Source organism: Pseudophryne corroboree, chromosome 5 (assembly GCF_028390025.1).
Source record: "Pseudophryne corroboree isolate aPseCor3 chromosome 5, aPseCor3.hap2, whole genome shotgun sequence".
NCBI lineage: Eukaryota > Metazoa > Chordata > Amphibia > Anura > Myobatrachidae > Pseudophryne > Pseudophryne corroboree.
The window spans coordinates 842,763,410-842,788,919 of record NC_086448.1 but is presented as its reverse complement, the minus strand read 5'-3'; the positions used below and the strand labels follow the sequence as shown (position 1 = coordinate 842,788,919).

The 25,510-nt window shown below is 56.5% G+C and overlaps 1 protein-coding gene across 3 annotated transcripts; it reads right to left on the bottom strand.

Annotated features, from left to right (window-relative positions):
- Nucleotides 1-3,105: 3,105 nt before the first annotated feature.
- Nucleotides 3,106-24,663, bottom strand: LRRC61 (leucine rich repeat containing 61). 3 transcript variants are annotated; one of them, XM_063924643.1, is made up of 3 exons: nt 24,431-24,663; nt 20,166-20,251; nt 3,106-5,038 (listed from the first exon to the last, which is right to left on the bottom strand). In XM_063924643.1, exon 3 carries the CDS (start codon nt 4,792-4,794, stop codon nt 4,012-4,014), a length of 783 nt encoding a protein of 260 aa, XP_063780713.1. In that variant the 5' UTR covers nt 4,795-5,038; nt 20,166-20,251; nt 24,431-24,663; the 3' UTR covers nt 3,106-4,011. The 3 variants fall into 3 exon arrangements, with proteins under 3 accessions (XP_063780713.1, XP_063780712.1, XP_063780711.1); XM_063924642.1 differs by having other exon boundaries at nt 20,166-20,248; XM_063924641.1 differs by lacking the exon at nt 20,166-20,251.
- Between the last annotated feature and the right edge of the window lie 847 nt (nt 24,664-25,510).

Sequence of the window (25,510 nt, the reverse complement as noted above, 5' to 3'; positions counted from 1 at the left end):
CTGTCCACAGTCCGCTACACCCTAGCGAGGTTCCTCCAGCCCCAGCACAGCAGTGAGAGGGGCAGGAGAGGGCGCAGCGCCACTGGGTGGAGGGGGAGAGGAAGGGGCATCGTCTACCCATCCAAAATAGTAACTGTCTGTATTATAGAGTGCTATATTACATGTACAGCGATGTATGTAGGCGGAGTCAGCGCATTTTCTCCTGCAGGTCCCCCGACCACATGGAAAAGCGATTTCTGTCCCTTTTTTTTGTCCCCAGGTGGATTTTTCTTTTTTTGGGGGTAGCCATGTTGACATTCTGTCGACATTCAGAATGTCAGCACCAGAATGTCAGACTGACGACTTTTCATACCACACCCATCTCCCAGGCAGCCCCAATTTAGACCCGTCAGGAGGCGAATCACCTGTGGCGGAGCTGACGATGACAATGACGATCCGCAGCCAATACTCACTGAAACATTTTATTGTAGGAAAAACACAGACATGATCGGCGTGATGTAATGGCGCCCGAGATTGCCAGAGGTGCGGGATACCGGGCGATCTTGAATGTTTTTTTTTAAGGGGCAAACACGTACAAGGCATGGGTTTTCCCTTGTAAGTGATCGCCCCTTTAAAAAAAAATGTCAGAAAATGGCCGGTATCCCGCACATCCGGGGATCTCGGATGCCATTACATCCCGCCAGACATCTCTGCACCATTAGGAACACAAACATCAGAGTAATACTTGTCATCATTTATAAGGGCGGAACGCTGACATGCCGCTGGTCACCGGTGAGGAGGAAACTAATACCGAGCGTCGGGGAGAGTCCAGCACAAGAGCTGTGTACAGAGGAGAAGACGGTGGTCAGCACTGGACAGAAGTACAATGGGGGAGAGAAGGGGCGTGGTATAAAGGGCTACAGCGTACAGGTAACAGTCATTATGTCGACCCCCCATATGGTTGACATGCATTTGGGTTGACAGTGATTAAGGTCGACGACAGGTACGAAAGGTCATTAGGGACAAAAGGTCAATGTGAAAATGGTCGACACACAAATGATTGACATAAGTTTTACTACGTGTTTGGGGTGTATCTTTGTATGTTTCATCATATGTGAGCACAATTAGTGCAGACGTGTTCCATCGCAGTCTCACTTCGTCCGTCACGCTACAGGCAAGATGGCTCTCTGCGCTCGCCACAGGTTACTTATCCCCGATCATAGTCCACGTGGATAGTAAATCAAGCAAAAGTAGTGAAAACATGGGGGGGGGAGAAATTGTGTTGATAATTTGCATGTCGACAATTGTCATGTTGCCATTTTGAACCGGTCGACCTTTTGTACGTGTCGGCCTTGAACACTGTCTACCTTTTACCTGTTACCTTTTGTGCCTGTCAATCTAATGCATGTCGACTATATGTTGTCATCTATAGACTGTCGACCTGTCATCTAGAACCTGAGAGAAGGAACTTGGGGTAACAGGTCACATAATGTAGTGTTAGACAGCTCATACTGTGCCTCACTACAGTGCCTCCACTTCATACTGTGCCTCACTACCCCAGGTCATACTATGCCACACTATAGTGCCTTCACATCATACTGTGCCTCATTACAGTGCCCCAGGTCCTACTATGCCACACTATAGTGCCTCCTCATCATACTGTGCCTCATTACAGTGCCCCAGGTCCTACTATGCCACACTATAGTGCCTCCATTTCATACTGTGCCTCATTACAGTGCCCCAGGCCATACTATGCCACACTATAGTGCCTCCATTTCATACTGTGCCTCATTACAGTGCCCCAGGTCATACTATGTCACACCATAGTGCCTCCACATCATACTGAGCCTCATTACAGTGCCCCAGGCCATACTCATAGGTGTGCGCAGGGGGGGTGCCTGGTGCGCACAGGCACCCCCTAATGTCTGGCAGCCCGATCTCACATGCCTGGTGCAGCGATAGCCGAGCAGGCTGATTACTGTCCCCTCTGCGCTGCACCCTGTCAGGACCGCATTACTGACCGGACGCATAGGCGTGCGCAGCACATTTTATTAGGGGGTGCACCATAGAGGGGTGTGACTAGCACCGCCTTTTGGGCGTGTCTAGCACCATCTATTGACAGTCAATGCAATATAAAATATCCACCCTTGAACCAATCCTAATAAAGCAGATACATTGTCAGATGTTGTGGTGTGCACCAAACAAACACCCCTGATGGCACTCACTGCAATTACACTGCTCCTCCTCAGCCTGGTCTGGCTCCCCCTCTCTTTCCCCTGCAAGCTGCAGTAGCTTACTTACAAGTCACTCAGTGACACTGACAGTCGCAGACTAGTACTGCTGCTGCTGGAAAAATGAGTGACGTGTCAATGTTGCTGCCGACCGCCTGCCAGTATTGAATTTGTCTTCCTAAGAGGAACGCTGGCTGCATGCTGCTCCTCATCAGTGGCTGGCGTTGGCATAGAATAGAAGGAGAGAGGTGGGCGTGTGACGGGTGGGTGGGTGAGCAGCATGATGTCATCACGTCACATCACACTGTTTTTGTACATGGAGGTGGAGCTGAGAGTTTGAAAGCCGGTGGCAGTGGCTGCTCGGCGATCGCTGCATCAGGCATGTGAGATTGGGGGGTCAGATATTAGGGGGTGCCTGTGCACACCTATGACCGGACGCCTGGGTTAATCAAGGGTGCCACTGCCACCGGCATTCAAACTCCTGACTCCACCTCCATATACAAAGACAGCGTGATGTGACGTGATTAAGTCATGCTGATCGCACACCCACCCATCACACCCGGCACATGCCCACCTCTCTCGTTCTATGCTATGCCAACGCCAGTCACTGATGAGGAGCAGCATGAAGCCAGCGTTCCTTTTAGGAAGACAAATTCAATACTGGCAGGCGGTCGGCAGCAGTATTGACACGTCACTCGTTTTTCCGATGGTGCTAGACACGCCCAGAAGGCGGTGCTATACACACCCCTCCGACGGTGCACCCCCTTATAAAATGTGCTGCGCACGCCTGTGGCCATACTATGCCACACTATAGTGCCTCCACATCATACTGTGCCTCATTACAGTGCCTCAGGTCATACTATGCCACACTATAGTGCCTCCATATCATACTGTGCCTCATTACAGTGCCTCAGGCCATACTATGCCACACTATAGTGCCTCCATTTCATACTGTGCCTCATTACAGTGCCCCAGGCCATACTATGCCACACTATAGTGCCTCCATTTCATACTGTGCCTCATTACGGTGCCCCAGGTCATACTATGTCACACTATAGTGCCTCCATTTCATACTGTGCCTCATTACAGTGCCCCAGGCCATACTATGCCACACTATAGTGCCTCCATTTCATACTGTGCCTCATTACAGTGCCCCAGGTCATACTATGCCACACTATAGTGTCTCCACTTCCTACTGTGCCGCGTTGAGAGACCATAAGCTAGTTCCAGAGTACAGGGGCTCAGGCAGGAGATTAGGGGTAGACAGTCCAGCAGGTACAGAGCCAGTCACTTGGGGACTCCGCACGGTCAGTCTTGGAGAGACCATAAGCCAGTTCCAGAATACAGGGGGTCAGGCAGGAGATTAGGGGTAGACAGTCCAGCAGGTACAGAGCCAGTCACTTGGGGACTCCGTACTGTCCACCTTGGAGAGACCATAAGCCAGTTCCAGAATACAGGGGGTCAGGCAGGAGATTAGGGGTAGACAGTCCAGCAGGTACAGAGCCAGTCACTTGGGGACTCCGTACTGTCCACCTTGGAGAGACCAGAAGCCAGTTCCAGAATACAGGGGGTCAGGCAGGAGATTATGGGTAGACAGTCCAGCAGGTACAGAGCCAGTCACTTGGGGACTCCGTACAGTCCACCTTGGAGAGACCATAAACAAGTTCCAGAATACAGGGGGTCAGGCAGGAGATTAGGGGTAGACAGTCCAGCAGGTACAGAGCCAGTCACTTGGGGACTCCGTACTGTCCACCTTGGAGAGACCAGTAGCCAGTTCCAGAATACAGGGGGTGAGGGGTGCTCAGAACACATAGGAGTTGGTGTCATTTCTAATGCTGAGAGCTCTCTCCGCCTGCGCGATGGCGTCATCCGCTCTCTTGCTCAGTTCCTTACACTCCCGCAGAACGTCATTAAACTGCTTGTAGGTCTCCTTCATGATAGAGCTGTGAGTTGGCTTCAGGTCCCAGTATCCTTCTTCCAGCCAAGGTTTGATGGACCCTGCGAGCTCCACAGCACCACTGCTGATAGACCTCTTTAAGGAACTATCAATGTCCTTGCACAGGTGGTAGAGGTCACTGCCACAGCCGGTCACCCTTTCGCCATCAATCACTCGGACGCTAGGGATGGTGTCCAGGACGGCGTGTCTGTACGAGGCGTTGGCACAGAGAGGGTTGCCCAGGTTGTATACTGGATCCCGCAGGCGGATGCTCTCCAGTCTACGGAGACCCTTTAGGCAGTGCAAGCTGTCAGCGCTGCACAGAAGATTCCCGGCCACGTTCAGGACCTGCAGGCTGTCACAGGATGCCAGGGGCTCCAGCGAGGAGATCCGGTTACAGGACAAGTTCAGAGCCACCATCAGCTTCAGGGAGGACAGGGGAGCCAGGTGGGTGATGTGGTTGTTGGACAGGTCCAAGCGCTCCAGATTCAGGCACTCGCCTATACAGCCCAGCTCCTGCAGGCCCAGGCCACGCAGCTTCAGGAAGAGGATGGACTCCAGGTCAAACTTGCCAGTCCGAGACTTCAGCATCTCCGAGGTGATCCTGGCATTGTCGCCCGTCTGCTCTTTGCTGTTTCTGCTTTCCATGGCCCAGATATGCTCTCCTACAGATCAGTAGGCACCAAGCTGGTGGGCAGAGGGCAACCACCCTGCCTGGCGTTATATAGTATATACCCTGTCAAGGTGGTGGTCCGATGGACTTAGGGTGTTCCAGTCTTGACTTATCTTCCCTCAGTCTCCAGGCACTGAAGGATTGTCCTCTCTTGGCCGAGCTGAGATTTATGCCGAGAGTGTTGATGTGGTGTATCGGACTGTGAGGCCTCCCATGGGTCTGTAACAGGAGAATATAAATATACATAATAATCGGAACATCTACCACTAGATGCATATTTATAGATACTGACTCATAGATGTAGGCTGGTTATCTATCTCTGTGCACAAATACTGATCGATGGGACACATGGCGGCTTAGCCGTATTCTCTGTGGTTTGCCAGGTGGGGCTATTTGACATGATTTGAGGCTAGGTGAATAAGGACTCATCTGTACGTCTAAGATTTCAAGCACTATCATCATTATAGATGGAACGTGGGACAATGCATTTACCCCAAAACCAATGTATCATCCGTTCTTCTGCTGGAAGGTTGGTCACGTCCCCTTAAAGGAAACTGAGCGATGAATAGTCGGTATGGCAGAAAAACAATAAGGATGAGCTCCGTGATTCGTAGCAGCATATAGGATGTAGAATGTAAGCTCTCACGAGCAGGGCCCTCTTCCCTCATGTGCTTTTACGTCTCTTACTTAACCTATAATCTATTCAATACTCCCTTTGATGGCACCAAATCCCTCGGTTTTTTGAGAACTGATACTTATGTCAGTGTCGTCTGCTGATGTAGCTATGTATATATACCCTGTACTTGTCCTATACTGTCTTCAACTATAAGTCACTGTCTTCATGTTTTGCTTATTTGTTTGCTCTGTAATTGGGCGCTGCGGATTCCTTGTGGCGCCATATAAATAAAGTATAATAATAATAATAATAATAATAATATTAATATAGGAGAAAGGGGGGGGGGTAGCTAGGTAGTAGCAAACAAAGGGGAAGAGGTGGGACAAGGAAAGCGGAAAGGAGGGGAGGTGGGGGCTGCCCCTCCGTACAGAGTGGGTCTATTTAAGGGTGGGGGCAGGGCAGTGCAGACTATTGTTCCGCGTGCCAGTCAACTGAGTGGCGCTACTGAATGCGAGGAGACACGCCCACTGCTGAAGTGAGGCTGAGACGCACAGTACTGTACCTCTTATACAGGGGGCCATGGAAATGTAATAAACTGTGACCTTCTAATTCGTCATTTATACATGTCTACATCTGATTATCTCAGGTATGAGGGATTGGGGCAAAGGGGGGGGAGGGGTATTTAGACTGTCAGGGGCATCAGACACTCATAAGTTTTCTGGGTTAGGTATGCTGCTCTCTCACCCCCTCCATTGTGTACAGCGTGTCTCTCTCCGCCTCCTGTGTGTACAGCGCGTCTCTCACCCCCTCCCGTGTGTACAGCGCATCTCTCACCCCCTCCCGTGTGTACAGCGCATCTCTCGTCCCCTCCCGTGTGTACAGCGCGTCTCTCACCCCCTCCTGTGTGTACAGCGCGTCTCTCACACCCTCCCGTGTGTACAGCGCGTCTCTCACCCCCTCCCATGTGTACAGCGTGTCTCTCACCCCCTCCCGTGTGTACAGCGCGTCTCTCACCCCCTCCCATGTGTACAGCGTGTCTCTCACCCCCTCCCGTGTGTACAGCGCGTCTCTGTCCGCCTCCTGTGTGTACAGCGTGTCTCTCACCGCCTCCTGTGTGTACAGCGCGTCTCTCACCCCCTCCCATGTGTACAGCGTGTCTCTCACCCCCTCCCGTATGTACAGCGCGTCTCTCACCCCCTCCCGTGTGTACAGCGTGTCTCTCTCCCCCTCCCATGTGTACAGCGTGTCTCTCACCCCCTCCCGTGTGTACAGCCCGTATCTCACCCCCTTCCGTATGTACAGCGTGTCTCTCTCCGCCTCCTGTGTGTACAGCGCGTCTCTCACCCCCTCCCGTGTGTACAGCGCATCTCTCTCCGCCTCCCGTGTGTACAGTGCATCTCTCACTCCATCCTGTGTGTACCGCGCATCTCTCACCCCCTCCCATGTGTACAGTGCATCTCTCACCCCCACCCGTGTGTACAGCGCGTCTCTCACCCCCTCCCGTGTGTACAGCGCGTCTCTCACCCCCTCCCGTGTGAACAGCGCATCTCTCACCCCCTCCCGTGTGTACCGCGTGTCTCTCACCGCCTCCCGTGTGTACAGCACATCTCTCACCCCCTCCCGTGTGTACCGCGTGTCTCTCACCCCCTCCCGTGTGTACAGCGCATCTCTCTCCGCCTCCTGTGTGTACAGCGTGTCTCTCTCCGCCTCCTGTGTACAGCGTGTCTCTCTCCGCCTCCTGTGTGTACAGCGCGTCTCTCACCCCCTCCCGTGTGTACAGCGCGTCTCTCACCCCCTCCCGTGTGTAGAGCGTGTCTCTCACCCCCTCCCGTGTGTACAGCCCGTATCTCACCCCCTCCCATGTGTACAGCGTGTCTCTCTCCGCCTCCTGTGTGTACAGCGCGTCTCTCACCCCCTCCCGTGTGTACAGCGCATCTCTCTCCGCCTCCCGTGTGAACAGTGCATCTCTCACTCCATCCCGTGTGTACCGCGCATCTCTCACCCCCTCCCGTGTGTACAGCGCATCTCTCACCCCCTCCCGTGTGTACAGCGCGTCTCTCACCCCCTCCCGTGTGTACAGCGCGTCTCTCACCCCCTCCCGTGTGTACAGTGCATCTCTCACTCCATCCCGTGTGTACAGCGCGTCTCTCACCCCCTCCCATGTGTACAGCGCATCTCTCACCCCCTCCCGTGTGTACCGCGTGTCTCTCACCCCCTCCCGTGTGTACAGCGCATCTCTCACCCCCTCCCGTGTGTACAGCGTGTCTCTCACCCCCTCCCGTGTGTACAGTGCATCTCTCTCCGCCTCCTGTGTGTACAGCGTGTCTCTCACCCCCTCCCGTGTGTACAGCGCATCTCTCACCCCCTCCCGTGTGTACAGCGCGTCTCTCACCCCCTCCCGTGTGTACAGCGCGTCTCTCACCCCCTCCCGTGTGTACAGCGCATCTCTCACCCCCTCCCGTGTGTACCGTGTGTCTCTCACCGCCTCCCGTGTGTACAGCGCATCTCTCACCCCCTCCCGTGTGTACCGCGTGTCTCTCACCCCCTCCCGTGTGTACAGCGCATCTCTCTCCGCCTCCTGTGTGTACAGCGTGTCTCTCTCCGCCTCCTGTGTGTACAGCGTGTCTCTCTCCGCCTCCTGTGTGTACAGCGCGTCTCTCACCCCCTCCCGTGTGTACAGCGCGTCTCTCACCCCCTCCCGTGTGTAGAGCGTGTCTCTCACCCCCTCCCGTGTGTACAGCCCGTATCTCACCCCCTCCCATGTGTACAGCGTGTCTCTCTCCGCCTCCTGTGTGTACAGCGCGTCTCTCACCCCCTCCCGTGTGTACAGCGCATCTCTCTCCGCCTCCCGTGTGAACAGTGCATCTCTCACTCCATCCCGTGTGTACCGCGCATCTCTCACCCCCTCCCGTGTGTACAGCGCATCTCTCACCCCCTCCCGTGTGTACAGCGCGTCTCTCACCCCCTCCCGTGTGTACAGCGCGTCTCTCACCCCCTCCCGTGTGTACAGTGCATCTCTCACTCCATCCCGTGTGTACAGCGCGTCTCTCACCCCCTCCCATGTGTACAGCGCATCTCTCACCCCCTCCCGTGTGTACCGCGTGTCTCTCACCCCCTCCCGTGTGTACAGCACATCTCTCACCCCCTCCCGTGTGTACAGCGCGTCTCTCACCCCCTCCCGTGTGTACAGTGCATCTCTCTCCGCCTCCTGTGTGTACAGCGTGTCTCTCACCCCCTCCCGTGTGTACAGCGCATCTCTCACCCCCTCCCGTGTGTACAGCGCGTCTCTCTCCGCCTCCTGTGTGTACAGCGCGTCTCTCACCCCCTCCCGTGTGTACAGCGCATCTCTCTCCGCCTACCGTGTGTACAGTGCATCTCTCACTCCATCCCGTGTGTACCGCGCATCACTCACCCCATCCCGTGTGTACCGTGCATCACTCACCCCCTCCCGTGTGTACCGCGCATCTCTCACCCCCTCCCGTGTGTACAGCGCGTCTATCACCCCCTCCCGTGTGTACAGCGCGTCTCTCACCCCCTCCCGTGTGTACAGCGCGTCTCTCACCCCCTCCCGTGTGTACAGCGCGTATCTCACCCCCTCCCGTGTGTACAGCGCGTCTCTCACCCCCTCCCGTGTGTACAGCGCGTCTCTCACCCCCTCCCGTGTGTACAGTGCGACTCTCACCCCCTCCCGTGTGTACAGTGCATCTCTCACCCCCTCCCATGTGTACAGCCCGTATCTCACCCCCTCCCATGTGTACAGCATATCTCTCTCCGCCTCCTGTGTGTACAGCGCGTCTCTCACCCCCTCCCGTGTGTACAGTGCATCTCTCTCCGCCTCCTGTGTGTACAGCGTGTCTCTCACCCCCTCCCGTGTGTACAGCGCATCTCTCACCCCCTCCCGTGTGTACAGCGCGTCTCTCTCCGCCTCCTGTGTGTACAGCGCGTCTCTCACCCCCTCCCGTGTGTACAGCGCATCTCTCTCCGCCTACCGTGTGTACAGTGCATCTCTCACTCCATCCCGTGTGTACCGCGCATCACTCACCCCATCCCGTGTGTACCGTGCATCACTCACCCCCTCCCGTGTGTACCGCGCATCTCTCACCCCCTCCCGTGTGTACAGCGCGTCTATCACCCCCTCCCGTGTGTACAGCGCGTCTCTCACCCCCTCCCGTGTGTACAGCGCGTCTCTCACCCCCTCCCGTGTGTACAGCGCGTATCTCACCCCCTCCCGTGTGTACAGCGCGTCTCTCACCCCCTCCCGTGTGTACAGCGCGTCTCTCACCCCCTCCCGTGTGTACAGTGCGACTCTCACCCCCTCCCGTGTGTACAGTGCATCTCTCACCCCCTCCCATGTGTACAGCCCGTATCTCACCCCCTCCCATGTGTACAGCATATCTCTCTCCGCCTCCTGTGTGTACAGCGCGTCTCTCACCCCCTCCCGTGTGTACAGCGCATCTCTCTCCGCCTCCCGTGTGTACAGTGCATCTCTCACTCCATCCCGTGTGTACCGCGCATCTCTCACCCCCTCCCGTGTGTACAGCGCATCTCTCACCCCCTCCCGTGTGTACAGCGCGTCTATCACCCCCTCCCGTGTGTACAGCGCGTCTCTCACCCCCTCCCGTGTGTACAGCGCGTCTCTCACCCCCTCCCGTGTGTACAGCGCGTCTCTCACCCCCTCCCGTGTGTACAGCGCGTCTCTCACCTCCTCCCGTGTGTACAGCGCGTCTCTCACCCCCTCCCGCGTGTACAGCGCGTCTCTCACCCCCTCCCGTGTGTACAGCGCGTCTCTCACCCCCTCCCGGATGTACAGTGCATCTCTCACTCCATCCCGTGTGTACAGCGCGTCTCCCACCCCCTTCTATGTGTACAGCGCATCTCTCACCCCCTCCCGTGTGTACCGCGTGTCTCTCACCCCCTCCCGTGTGTACAGCGCATCTCTCACCCCCTCCCGTGTGTACAGCGCGTCTCTCACCCCCTCCCGTGTGTACAGTGCATCTCTCTCCGCCTCCTGTGTGTACAGCGTGTCTCTATCCGCCTCCCGTGTGTACAGTGCGTCTCTCACCCCCTCCCGTGTGTACAGTGCATCTCTCACCCCCTCCCATGTGTACAGCGTGTCTCTCACCCCCTCCCATGTGTACAGCGTCTCTCACCCCCTCCCGTGTGTACAGCGCGTCTCTCTCCGCCTCCTGTGTGTACAGTGCATCTCTCACTCCATCCAGTGTGTACCCCGCGTCTCTCACCCCCTCCCGTGTGTACAGCGTGTCTCTCACCCCCTCCAGTGTGTACAGTGCATCTCTCTCCGCCTCCTGTGTGTACAGCGCGTCTCTCACCCCCTCCCATGTGTACAGCGTGTCTCTCACCCCCTCCCATGTGTACAGCGTGTCTCTCACCCCCTCCCGTGTGTACAGCGCGTCTCTCTCCGCCTCCTGTGTGTACAGTGCATCTCTCACTCCATCCCGTGTGTACCGCGCGTCTCTCACCCCCTCCCGTGTGTACAGTGCATCTCTCACTCCATCACGTGTGTACCGCGCATCTCTCTCCGCCTCCTGTGTGTACAGCGCGTCTCTCACCCCCTCCCGTGTGTACAGCGTGTCTCTCTCCGCCTCTTGTGTGTACAGCGCGTCTCTCACCCCCTCCCGTGTGTACAGCGCGTCTCTCACCCCCTCCCGTGTGTACAGCGCGTCTCTCTCGCCCTCCCGTGTGTACAGCGTGTCTCTCACCCCCTCCCGTGTGTACAGTGCGTCTCTCACCCCCTCCCGTGTGTACAGCGCGTCTCTCTCCGTCTGCTGTGTGTACAGCGCGTCTCTCACCCCCTCCCATGTATACAGCGTGTCTCTCTCCCCCTCCCGTGTGTACAGCGTGTCTCTCACCCCCTCCTGTGTGTACAGCGCGTCTCTCTCCGTCTCCTGTGTGTACAGCGCGTCTCTCACCCCCTCCATTGTGTACAGCGTGTTTCTCTCCGCCTCCTGTGTGTACAGCGTGTCTCTCTCCGCCTCCTGTGTGTACAGCGCATCTCTCACCCCCTCCATTGTGTACCGCGCATCTCTCACCCCCTCCCGTGTGTACAGCGCATCTCTCACCCCCACCCGTGTGTACAGCGCGTCTCTCACCCCCTCCCGTGTGTAGAGCGCGTCTCTCACCCCCTCCCGTGTGTACAGCGCATCTCTCACCCCCTCCCGTGTGTACCGCGTGTCTCTCACCCCCTCCCGTGTGTACAGCGCATCTCTCACCCCCTCCCGTGTGTACCGCGCGTCTCTCACCCCCTCCCGTGTGTACAGCGCATCTCTCTCCGCCTCCTGTGTGTACAGCGTGTCTCTCTCCGCCTCCTGTGTGTACAGCGTGTCTCTCTCCGCCTCCTGTGTGTACAGCGCGTCTCTCACCCCCTCCCGTGTGTACAGCGCGTCTCTCACCCCCTCCCGTGTGTACAGCGTGTCTCTCACCCCCTCCCGTGTGTACAGCCCGTATCTCACCCCCTCCCATGTGTACAGCGTGTCTCTCTCCGCCTCCTGTGTGTACAGCGCGTCTCTCACCCACTCCCGTGTGTACAGCGCATCTCTCTCCGCCTCCCGTGTGAACAGTGCATCTCTCACTCCATCCCGTGTGTACCGCGCATCTCTCACCGCCTCCCGTGTGTACAGCGCATCTCTCACCCCCTCCCGTGTGTACAGCGCGTCTCTCACCCCCTCCCGTGTGTACAGCGCGTCTCTCACCCCCTCCCTTGTGTACAGTGCATCTCTCACTCCATCCCGTGTGTACAGCGCGTCTCTCACCCCCTCCCATGTGTACAGCGCATCTCTCACCCCCTCCCGTGTGTACCGCGTGTCTCTCACCCCCTCCCGTGTGTACAGCGCATCTCTCACCCCCTCCCGTGTGTACAGCGCGTCTCTCACCCCCTCCCGTGTGTACAGTGCATCTCTCTCCGCCTCCTGTGTGTACAGCGTGTCTCTCACCCCCTCCCGTGTGTACAGCGCGTCTCTCTCCGCCTCCTGTGTGTACAGCGCGTCTCTCACCCCCTCCCGTGTGTACAGCGCATCTCTCTCCGCCTACCGTGTGTACAGTGCATCTCTCACTCCATCCCGTGTGTACCGCGCATCACTCACACCATCCCGTGTGTACCGCGCATCACTCACCCCCTCCCGTGTGTACAGCGCATCTCTCACCCCCTCCCGTGTGTACAGCGCGTCTCTCACCCCCTCCCGTGTGTACAGCGCGTCTCTCACCCCCTCCCGTGTGTACAGCGCGTATCTCACCCCCTCCCGTGTGTACAGCGCGTCTCTCACCCCCTCCCGTGTGTACAGCGCGTCTCTCACCCCCTCCCGTGTGTACAGTGCGTCTCTCACCCCCTCCCGTGTGTACAGTGCATCTCTCACCCCCTCCCATGTGTACAGCCCGTATCTCACCCCCTCCCATGTGTACAGCGTATCTCTCTCCGCCTCCTGTGTGTACATCGCGTCTCTCACCCCCTCCCGTGTGTACAGCGCATCTCTCTCCGCCTCCCGTGTGTACAGTGCATCTCTCACTCCATCCCGTGTGTACCGCGCATCTCTCACCCCCTCCCGTGTGTACAGCGCATCTCTCACCCCCTCCCATGTGTACAGCGCGTCTCTCACCCCCTCCCGTGTGTACAGCGCGTCTCTCACCCCCTCCCGTGTGTACAGCGCGTCTCTCACCCCCTCCTGCGTGTACAGCGCGTCTCTCACCCTCTCCCGTGTGTACAGCGCGTCTCTCACCCCCTCCCGGATGTACAGTGCATCTCTCACTCCATCCCGTGTGTACAGCGCGTCTCTCACCCCCTCCCATGTGTACAGCGCATCTCTCACCCCCTCCCGTGTGTACCGCGTGTCTCTCACCCCCTCCCGTGTGTACAGCGCATCTCTCACCCCCTCCCGTGTGTACAGCGCGTCTCTCACCCCCTCCCGTGTGTACAGTGCATCTCTCTCCGCCTCCTGTGTGTACAGCGTGTCTCTCTCCGCCTCCCGTGTGTACAGTGCGTCTCTCACCCCCTCCCGTGTGTACAGTGCATCTCTCACCCCCTCCCATGTGTACAGCGTGTTTCTCACCCCTCCCATGTGTACAGCGTCTCTCACCCCCTCCCGTGTGTACAGCGCGTCTCTCTCCGCCTCCTGTGTGTACAGTGCATCTCTCACTCCATCCAGTGTGTACCCCGCGTCTCTCACCCCCTCCCGTGTGTACAGCGTGTCTCTCACCCCCTCCAGTGTGTACAGTGCATCTCTCTCCGCCTCCTGTGTTTACAGCGCGTCTCTCACCCCCTCCCATGTGTACAGCGTGTCTCTCACCCCCTCCCATGTGTACAGCGTGTCTCTCACCCCCTCCCGTGTGTACAGCGCGTCTCTCTCCGCCTCCTGTGTGTACAGTGCATCTCTCACTCCATCCCGTGTGTACCGCGCGTCTCTCACCCCCTCCCGTGTGTACAGTGCATCTCTCACTCCATCACGTGTGTACCGCGCATCTCTCTCCGCCTCCTGTGTGTACAGCGCGTCTCTCACCCCCTCCCGTGTGTACAGCGTGTCTCCCTCCGCCTCTTGTGTGTACAGCGCGTCTCTCACCCCCTCCCGTGTGTACAGCGCGTCTCTCACCCCCTCCCGTGTGTACAGCGCGTCTCTCTCGCCCTCCCGTGTGTACAGCGTGTCTCTCACCCCCTCCCGTGTGTACAGTGCGTCTCTCACCCCTCCCGTGTGTACAGCGCATCTCTCTCCGTCTGCTGTGTGTACAGCGCGTCTCTCACCCCCTCCCATGTATACAGCGTGTCTCTCACCCCCTCCCGTGTGTACAGCGTGTCTCTCACCCCCTCCTGTGTGTACAGCGCGTCTCTCTCCGTCTCCTGTGTGTACAGCGCGTCTCTCACCCCCTCCCGTGTGTACAGAGCGTCTCTCACCCCCTCCCATGTGTACAACGCGTCTCTCACCCCCTCCCGTGTGTACAGCGCGTCTCTCACCCCCTCCCGTGTGTACAGCACGTCTCTCACCCCCTCCCGTGTGTACAGAGCGTCTCACCCCCTCCCGTGTGTACAGCGCGTCTCTCTCCGCCTCGTGTGTGTACAGCGTGTCTCTCTCCGCCTCCTGTGTGTACAGCGTGTCTCTCTCCGCCTCCTGTGTGTACAGCGCGTCTCTCACCCCCTCCCGTGTGTACAGCGCGTCTCTCACCCTCTCCCGTGTGTACAGCGTGTCTCTCACCCCCTCCCGTGTGTACAGCCCGTATCTCACCCCCTCCCATGTGTACAGCGTGTCTCTCTCCGCCTCCTGTGTGTACAGCGCGTCTCTCACCCCCTCCCGTGTGTACAGCGCATCTCTCTCCGCCTCCCGTGTGTACAGTGCATCTCTCACTCCATCCCGTGTGTACCGCGCATCTCTCACCCCCTCCCGTGTGTACAGCGCATCTCTCACCCCCTCCCGTGTGTACAGCGCGTCTCTCACCCCCTCCCGTGTGTACAGCGCGTCTCTCACCCCCTCCCGTGTGTACAGTGCATCTCTCACTCCATCCCGTGTGTACAGCGCGTCTCTCACCCCCTCCCATGTGTACAGCGCATCTCTCACCCCCTCCCGTGTGTACAGCGCGTCTCTCACCCCCTCCCGTGTGTACAGTGCATCTCTCTCTCCATCCCGTGTGTACAGCGCGTCTCTCACCCCCTCCCATGTGTACAGCGCATCTCTCACCCCTTCCCGTGTGTACAGCGCGTCTCTCACCCCCTCCCGTGTGTACAGTGCATCTCTCTCCGCCTCCTGTGTGTACAGCGTGTCTCTCACCCCCTCCCGTGTGTACAGCGCATCTATCACCCCCTCCCGTGTGTACAGCGCGTCTCTCTCCGCCTCCTGTGTGTACAGCGCGTCTCTCACCCCCTCCCGTGTGTACAGCGCATCTCTATCCGCCTCCCGTGTGTACAGTGCATCTCTCACTCCATCCCGTGTTTACCGCGCATCACTCACCCCATCCCGTGTGTACCGCGCATCACTCACCCCCTCCCGTGTGTACAGCGCATCTCTCACCCCCTCCCGTGTGTACAGCGCGTCTCTCACCCCCTCCCGTGTGTACAGCGCGTCTCTCACCCCCTCCCGTGTGTACAGCGCGTCTCTCACCCCCTCCCGTGTGTACAGCGTGTCTCTCACCCCCTCCCGTGTGTACAGCGCGTATCTCACCCCCTCCCGTGTGTACAGCGCGTCTCTCACCCCCTCCCGTGTGTACAGTGCGTCTCTCACCCCCTCCCGTGTGTACAGTGCATCTCTCACCCCCTCCCATGTGTACAGCCCGTATCTCACCCCCTCCCATGTGTACATCGTATCTCTCTCCGCCTCCTGTGTGTACAGCGCGTCTCTCACCCTCTCCCATGTGTACAGCGCATCTCTCTCCGCCTCCCGTGTGTACAGTGCATCTCTCACTCCATCCCGTGTGTACCGCGCATCTCTCACCCCCTCCCGTGTGTACAGCGCGTCTTTCACCCCCTCCCGTGTGTACAGCGCGTCTCTCACCCCCTCCCGTGTGTACAGCGCGTCTCTCACCCCCTCCCGTGTGTACAGCGCGTCTCTCACCCCCTCCCATGTGTACAACGCGTCTCTCACCCCCTCCCGTGTGTACAGCGCGTCTCTCACCCCCTCCTGTGTGTACAGCGCGTCTCTCACCCCCTCCCGGATGTACAGTGCATCTCTCACTCCATCCCGTGTGTACAGCGCGTCTCTCACCCCCTCCCATGTGTACAGCGCATCTCTCACCCCCTCCCGTGTGTACCGCGTGTCTCTCACCCCCTCCCGTGTGTACAGCGCATCTCTCACCTCCTCCCGTGTGTACAGCGCGTCTATCACCCCCTCCTGTGTGTACAGTGCATCTCTCTCCGCCTCCTGTGTGTACAGCGTGTCTCTCTCCGCCTCCCGTGTGTACAGTGCGTCTCTCACCCCCTCCCGTGTGTACAGTGCATCTCTCACCCCCTCCCATGTGTACAGCGTGTCTCTCACCCCCTCCCATGTGTACAGCGTGTCTCTCACCCCCTCCCGTGTGTACAGCGCGTCTCTCTCCGCCTCCTGTGTGTACAGTGCATCTCTCACTCCATCCAGTGTGTACCCCGCGTCTCTCACCCCCTCCCGTGTGTACAGCGTGTCTCTCACCCCCTCCAGTGTGTACAGTGCATCTCTCTCCGCCTCCTGTGTGTACAGCGCGTCTCTCACCCCCTCCCATGTGTACAGCGTGTCTCTCACCCCCTCCCATGTGTACAGCGTGTCTCTCACCCCCTCCCGTGTGTACAGCGCGTCTCTCTCCGCCTCCTGTGTGTACAGTGCATCTCTCACTCCATCCCATGTGTACCGCGCGTCTCTCACCCCCTCCCGTGTGTACAGTGCATCTCTCACTCCATCACGTGAGTACCGCGCATATCTCTCCGCCTCCTGTGTGTACAGCGCGTCTCTCACCCCCTCCCGTGTGTACAGCGTGTCTCTCTCCGCCTCTTGTGTGTACAGCGCGTCTCTCACCCCCTCCCATGTGTACAGCGCGTCTCTCACCCCCTCCTGTGTGTACAGCGCGTCTCTCTCCGCCTCCCGTGAGTGTACAGCGCGTCTCTCACCCCCTCCCGTGTGTACAGCATGTCTCTCACCCCCTCCCGTGTGTACAGTGCGTCTCTCACCCCCCTCCCGTGTGTACAGCGCGTCTCTCTCCGTCTGCTGTGTGTACAGCGCGTCTCTCACCCCCTCCCATGTATACAGCGTGTCTCTCACCCCCTCCCGTGTGTACAGCGTGTCTCTCACCCCCTCCTGTGTGTACAGCGCGTCTCTCTCCGTCTCCTGTGTGTACAGCGCGTCTCTCACCCCCTCCATTGTGTACAGCGTGTCTCTCTCCGCCTCCTGTGTGTACAGCGTGTCCCTCTCCGCCTCCTGTGTGTACAGCGCATCTCTCACCCCCTCCATTGTGTACAGCGCGTCTCTCACCCCCTCCCGTGTGTACAGCGCGTCTCTCTCCCCCTCCCGTGTGTACAGCGCGTCTCTCACCCCCTCCCATGTGTACAGCGCGTCTCTCACCCCCTCCCATGTGTACAGCGTGTCTCTCACCCCCTCCCGTGTGTACAACGCGTCTCTCACCCCCTCCCGTGTGTACAGCGCGTCTCTCACCCCTCCCGTGTGTACAGCGTGTCTCTCACCGCCTCCTGTGTGTACAGCGTGTCTCTCGTCCCCTCCCATGTGTACAGTGCATCTCTCCCCCCCTCCCATCCCGTGTGTACAGTGCATCTCTCACCCCCCCCCGTGTGTACAGCGTGTCTCTCACCCCCTCCCGTGTGTACAGCGCGTCTCTCACCCCCTCCCGTGTGTACAGCACGTCTCTCACCCCCTCCCGTGTGTACAGAGCGTCTCTCACCCCCTCCCGTGTGTACAACGCGTCTCTCACCCCCTCCCATGCGTACAGCGCGTCTCTCCCCCCTCCCGTGTGTACAGCGCGTCTCTCACCCCCTCCCATGTGTACAGCGCGTCTCTCACCCCCTCCCGTGTGTACAGCGCGTCTCTCACCCCCTCCCGTGTGTACAGCACGTCTCTCACCCCCTCCCGTGTGTACAGAGCGTCTCTCACCCCCTCCCGTGTGTACAGAGTGTCTCTCACCCCCTCCCGTGTGTACAACGCGTCTCTCACCCCCTCACGTGTGTACAGCGCGTCTCTCACCCCCTCCCGTGTGTACAGCACGTCTCTCACCCCCTCCCGTGTGTACAGAGCGTCTCTCACCCCCTCCCGTGTGTACAGAGTGTCTCTCACCCCTTCCCGTGTGTACAGCCCGTCTCTCACCCCTTCCCATGTGTACAGAGCGTCTCTCACCCCTCCCGTGTGTACAGCGCATCTCTCACCCCCTCCCGTGTGTACAGCGCATCTCTCACCCCCTCCCGTGTGTACAGCGCATCTCTCACCCCCTCCCGTGTGTACAGTGTGTCTCTCACCCCCTCCTGTGTGTACAGCGCGTCTCTCGTCCCCTCCCATGTGTACAGTGCATCTCTCCCCCCCTCCCATCCCGTGTGTACAGTGCATCTCTCACCCCCTCCCGTGTGTGTACAGCGTGTCTCTCACCCCCTCCCATGTGTACAGAGCGTCTCTCACCCCCTCCCATGTGTACAGAGCGTCTCTCACCCCCTCCAGTGTGTACAGCGCGTCTCTCACCCCCTCCCGTGTGTACAGCGCGTCTCTCACCCCCTCCCATGTGTACAGCGCGTGTCTCACCCCCTCCCGTGTGTAGTGTACAGGGCGTCTCTCACCCCCTCCCGTGTGTACAGCGCGTCTCTCACCCCCTCCTGTGTGTACAGGGCATCTCTCACCCCCTCCCGTATGTACAGTGTGTCTCTCACCCCCTCCCGTGTGTACAGCGTGTCTCTCACCCCCTCCCATGTGTACAGAGCGTCTCTCACCCCCTCCCATGTGTACAGAGCGTCTCTCACCCCCTCCAGTGTGTACAGCGCGTCTCCCACCCCCTCCCGTGTGTACAGCGCGTCTCTCACCCCCTCCCATGTGTACAGCACGTGTCTCACCCCCTCCCGTGTGTACAGGGCGTCTCTCACCCCCTCCCGTGTGTACAGCACGTCTCTCACCCCCTCCTGTGTGTACAGCATCTCTCACCCCCTCCCGTATGTACATGTACAGTGTGTCTCTCACCCCCTCCCGTGTGTACAGTGTGTCTCTCACCCCCTCCCGTGTGTACAGCGTGTCTCTCACCCCCTCCCGTGTGTACAGCGTGTCTCTCACCCCCTCCCGTGTGTACAGCGCATCTCTCACCCCCCTCCCGTGTGTACAGAGCGTCTCTCACTCCCTCCCATGTGTACAGCGTGTCTCTCACCCCCTCCCATGTTTTCAGTGTACATGGCTATCACAGTGTGTGTATTATATATACAGTGTGCAGGGTTATGACAGTGTGTGTATTATATATACAGTGTACAGGGTTATGACAGTGTGTGTATTATGGGGGTGATTCCGAGTTGATCGCTCGCTAGCAGTTTTTTGCAGCCGTGCAAACGCTATGCCGCCGCCCACTGGGAGTGTAGTTTAGCTTAGCAGAAGTGCGCTCGGTTGTATCGCAGAGCGCCTGCAAAAAAATTTGTGCAGTTTCAGAGTAGCTCAAAACCTACTCAGCGCTTGCGATCACTTCAGACTATTCAGTTCCGGATTTGACGTCACAAACACGCCCTGCATTCTCCCAGCCACGCCTGCGTTTTTCCAAACACTCCTTGAAAACAGTCAGTTGCCACCCATAAATACCCACTACATGTCAATCACTCTGTGCAACTGAAATGCATCGCTAGACCCTGTGCAAAACTGCATCGTTCGTTGTGCCCGTACGTCACGAGTGTGCATTGCACCGCATACGCATACGCAGAATTGCCATTTTTTAGCCTGATCGCTGTGCTGCGAACAAATGCAGCTAGCGATCAACTTGGAATGACCCCTATATATATATATATATATATATATATATATAGAGAGAGTAACTCAGCGTGTGTATTATATGTACAGTCTACAGGGTTATGACAGTGTGTGTATTATATATATATACAGTGTACAGGGCTAGCACAATGGGGGTCATTCCGGCCGTTCGCATGCAGCGGTTCTTCGCTGCGGTGCGAACGGGTTGGGACTGTGGCTGCACGGCGCCCGCAATGCACACGCACATCATTGCCTGGTGACGGTCGTCGCGCCGAACGTGATAGCAGCGGCGATCGCAAGAAGATTGACGGCAGGGAGGAGTTCCAGGACATCTACTCACCATTTTCCGGGCATGGAAATCCGGACGCAGGCGTGTCCAGGCGTTTGGAGGGCGGATGTCTGACGTCAATCCCGGGACCTTGGCTGCTGGATCCGTAGCACAGGGTTAGTAAGTCTGTCCCTGGTCTTGTTTTGCAGGAAACTTTTTTAGCATAGCGGGGCTGTACAAGCGATCGCATCACCGCTATGCAGAAATACACCCCCCCATAGGCCGCGTCAAGTTGATCGCACGGGCTGCAAAGAGTTGTTACGTGCAATCAACTCGGAATGTCCCCCTATGTGTTTATTACGTATATAGTATACAGGGCTGTCACTGCACAGTGGGGGTAATTCACACCTGATCGCTCGCTAGCATTTTTTGCAGTGCTGTGATCAGGTCAGAACTGCGCAAACGTATGCACCACAATGCGCAGGCGCGTCGCACGGGTACAAAGCGTATCGTTGCTGTGTGATGGGTTTTACAAAGAATCCATTCGCACAGCCGATCGGAAGGAGATTAATAGGAAGAGGGCGTTTGTGGGTGGCAATTGACCGTTTTCTGGGAGTGGTTGGAAAAACGCAGGCGTGTCTAAGCGTTTGCAGAGCAGGTGTCTGACGTCAGTTCCGGGACCAGACAGGCTGACGTGATCGCAGCGGCTGAGTAAGGTCAGAGCTACTCAGAAACTGCACAAAGTTTTTTTGTACGGCTCGGCTGCACATGCGATCGCACACTTGCAAAGCAAAAATACACTCCCCCGTGGGCGGCGACTATGCGAACGCAGGACTACAAACAACAGCTAGCGAGCGACCAGGTCTGAATTACCCCCAGTGTACTTAATATACAGTGTAAAGAGTTATCACAGTGTGTGTATTATATATATATATATATATATATATATATACACATACACACAGTATATATACTGTAGTGTATATACAAAGCGCAAAGGAATATGCTGCGCTATATAAGAAACTGTTAATAAATAAATATACCGTGTTCAGGGATATTGCGGCATAGTGTGCAGAGCACAGGGCTGTAACTCTATATATAATTGTGCAGTACAATATCACATACGTTGCCTGTACAGCAGTGGTGCAAGTGGGCGGGTACGGGTGGGTACGGCGTACCCGTAAGAATTTAGCCGTGGGTACGCCGTACCCACACCGACGGGCCGCCGCTCCTCTTCCTTCCTTCCTCCCTCCCCCACGCCGCACCGCCGCACACGCCTCTGATGTGAGGGCAGGAGAGTGCAGCCTGCGCCTCTCGTTCCCCTCAGTCTCCGGTGGGTGTTTCAGTTTACTTCAGCGCCGATCCGTGAGCCAATCAGAGCTCGCACCCGCGAGCTCTGATTGGCTCACGGATCGGCGCTGAATTAAACTGAGACACCCGCCGAAGACTGAGGGGAACGAGAGGCGCAGGCTGCACTCTCCTTCCCTCACATGACAGACAGGAGGACAGCGACGGCAGCGGTGAGTAGGGGAGGGGGGCATGTTATACCTGGCACTGGGGGGGCATGTATACCTGGCACTGGGGGCATATCTGGCACAGGGGGACATATATACCTGGCACTGGGGGCATATCTGGCACAGGGGGGCATATATACCTGGCACTGGGGGATATCTGGCACAGGGGGGCATGTATACCTGGCACTGGGGGCATATCTGGCACAGGGGGGCATATATACCTGGCACTGGGGGCATATCTGGCACAGGGGGGCATATATACCTGGCACTGGGGGATATCTGGCACAGGGGGGCATGTATACCTGGCACTGGGGGCATATCTGGCACAGGGAGGCATATATACCTGGCACTGGGGGATATCTGGCACAGGGGGGCATGTATACCTGGCACTGGGGGATATCTGGCACTGGGGGGGCATGTTATACCTGGCACTGGGGGATATCTGGCACTGGGGGGGCATGTTATACCTGGCACTGGGGGATATCTGGCACTGGGGGGGCATGTATACCTGGCACTGGGGGATATCTGGCACTGGGGGGGCATGTATACCTGGCACTGGGGGATATCTGGCACTGGGGGGGCATGTATACCTGGCACTGGGGGATATCTGGCACTGGGGGCATATCTAGCACAGGGGGGCATATATACCTGGCACTGGGGGATATCTGGCACAGGGGGGCATGTATACCTGGCACTGGAGGATATCTGGCACTGGGGGCATATCTGGTACTGTAGGGGCATTTCTGTATCTGGCACGGGGGGCAATGTATATCTGACACAGTGGGGGCATTTGTGTATCTAGCACTGTGGGGCAATGTGTATCTGACACTGTGAGGCAATGTATGGCACTCTGGGGGCATTTCTGTATCTGGCACTGTGGGGCAATGTGTATCTGGCACTGTGGGGCAATGTGCATCTGGCACTGTGGGGCAATGTGCATCTGGCACTGTGGGGCAATGTGTATCTGGCACTCTGGGGACATTTGTGTATCTGGCACTGTGGGGCAATGTGTATCTGGCACTGTGGGGCAATGTGTATCTGGCACTCTGGGGACATTTGTGTATCTGGCACTGTGGGGCAATGTGCATCTGGCACTGTGGGGCAATGTGTATCTGGCACTGTGAGGCAATGTGTATCTGACACTCTGGGGACATTTGTGTATCTGGCACTCTGGGGACATTTGTGTATCTGGCACTGTGGGGCAATGTGTATCTGGCACTGTGGGGTTATATGTATCTGGCACTGTGGGGCAATGTATATCTAGCACTGTGGTGCAACGTGTATCTGACACTATTGGGGTCATACGTGTATCTGCCCCTCCCCCATATGTGTACCACGCCCCCATTTTCATTGGCCACGCCCCATGTGGCATTTGGCCACACCCATTTTTTTGCGCGCGCGCCTTCGGCGCGCGCACACAGTACCCGTAAGACATTTTTTCTACTTGCACCACTGCTGTACAGCGTATATATATTGCAGATGTCACTACTCTATGTTAGCTGATCATTTACACCATCAGACCTGTGACAATGGCATGGTGGGAGTTGTAGTGCACCAGGAACTACCTACCTGTTCAGAACTGCAATATTACAGCACTAGACAGATATATAGAACATGTTATACTACAGCCATTGTGTCCCCACAGACAGGCGTGGGCTAAACGTCAGCGATAAATGATTCTATTTCTCTCCTGCGATCCCTGATAGATAGATAGATAGATAGATAGATAGATAGATAGATAGATAGACAGACAGACAGACAGATAGATAGATAGATATGAGAGAGATAGATAGATAGATATAGACAGACAGACAGACAGACAGACAGACAGACAGACAGACAGACAGATAGATGATAGATAGATAGATAGATAGATAGATAGATAGATAGATAGATAGATAGATAGATAGATAGACAGATGATAGATAGATAGATAGATAGATAGATAGATAGATAGATAGATAGATAGATAGATATGAGATAGATAGATAGATAGATAGATATGAGATAGATAGATAGATAGATAGATAGATAGATAGATAGATAGATAGATAGATAGATAGATATGAGATAGATAGACAGACAGACAGATAGATAGACAGACAGATAGATAGATATGAGATAGATAGATAGACAGACAGACAGACAGACAGACAGACAGACAGATAGATAGATAGATAGATATGAGAGAGATAGATAGATAGATAGATAGATAGATAGATAGATAGATAGATAGATAGATATGAGATAGATAGATAGATAGATAGATAGATAGATAGATAGATAGATAGATAGATATGAGATAGATAGACAGACAGACAGACAGACAGACAGATAGATAGATAGATAGATAGATAGATAGATAGATAGATAGATAGATAGATATGAGATAGATAGACAGACAGACAGACAGACAGATAGATAGATATGAGAGAGATAGATAGACAGACAGACAGACAGATAGATAGATAGATAGATAGATAGATAGATAGATAGATAGATAGATAGATAGATATGAGAGAGATAGATAGACAGACAGACAGACAGACAGACAGATAGATAGAGAGATAGATAGATATGAGATAGATAGATAGATAGATAGATAGATAGATAGATAGATAGATAGATATCTGCTCCCCCCTGCAGGAGCCCCGGGCTGAGATCACGGTCAGTAGCTGCAGACATACAGGGCACTGGCAGCAGCTGGCAGGGCCGTTGTCACTGGATACAGCTGCCCCATTGTCCTATATACAATGCCTGGTGGTGACCCGGCTATAATAGACGTGAGCCGGCCCTGAGAGGGTTAATGATGCCGTCACTCACCTGTCAGTCCCCGCTCTGTGTCTCCCTGCTAGGGGCGTGTCTCCGGGTGTACACAGAACACCGTCACCATGACGATACGACACTCCCCACAGCAGCAGCAGCAGAATTGTATCTCCCCCCTCTGTGCTGCTGCTGCTGCCGCTCAGGCGGATGTATATAGATCAGGGGTATTCAACATGCGGCCCTCCAGCTGCTGCAGTGCTCCCAGAATCCCTTGCTGTGACGGCATGCTACAACTGCGGCAGGGCATGCTGGGATGTGTAGTTCCACAGCAGCTTTATACCAGTGATCTATAAGGGAAACACATTCTGCAGACAGGAAGCTGTATTCATGTCTCCTGGGCTTTATCAATTAGCATTTATTATTCTGAGAGACGGACGAGAGATAACGAGCGACATCTGGCTAATAGGCTGAATATAATCCTGCATCGCGCCATGCGGATCGCTGATCTGATTACCGGCTGGTCATATGTGTGGCGCATTTCTGTATCCTGGCGTTATCCGGGTGTTAGGGGCCCATTTACCATTGCATATGGGTGTTTTCAGGGATCGCAGCTGGTATCAGCGCCCGCAGCAGCATTCCCGCAGGTTTCTATAAGGGGTGCCATGCTGCCTCGGCCGGAACCCCCCCCCCGGCAACTCACAGAGCAAATCGCGGGGTCCCTGTCTGTACTCATTAATACATTCAGGTGATAGGATCGCATATTGCAATGCGCTCTGGGCGCTAATATGCGATTGTGGCCGGAGGGACCCCAGCCACGAGGCAAATGGCCACTTTGGCACTGAAGGGGTTAACCCCTAGTGCCCGACGCCATTTTGAGGGACAAAGGGCGCTTGGCGCCAGATTTAAAAATGTATTGGGCGCTAGGCGCCGCGTTGTATTCAATGTTTAAGTACTGTACTTTTATGTGCCGTGGTCCCGGACCCCTCCGGAGACCACGGCAGTGAGGGCAGCCCCGGCGCGCTCAGCAGAGTGTGCGCGCCGGGGGAGAGGGCAGCCGCTGACCGCCGGAGTCTGGGAGCTCCGCTCCCGGCAGCGGTCGGTGAAGCCCCGGGCGCACTGGAGTGTGCGCGCCGGGGA

Coding starts and splice junctions, on each gene's coding strand:
- LRRC61 (XM_063924643.1), bottom strand. CDS start 4,794: ATGGAAAGCAGAAACAGCAAAGAGCAGACGGGCGACAATGCCAGGATC.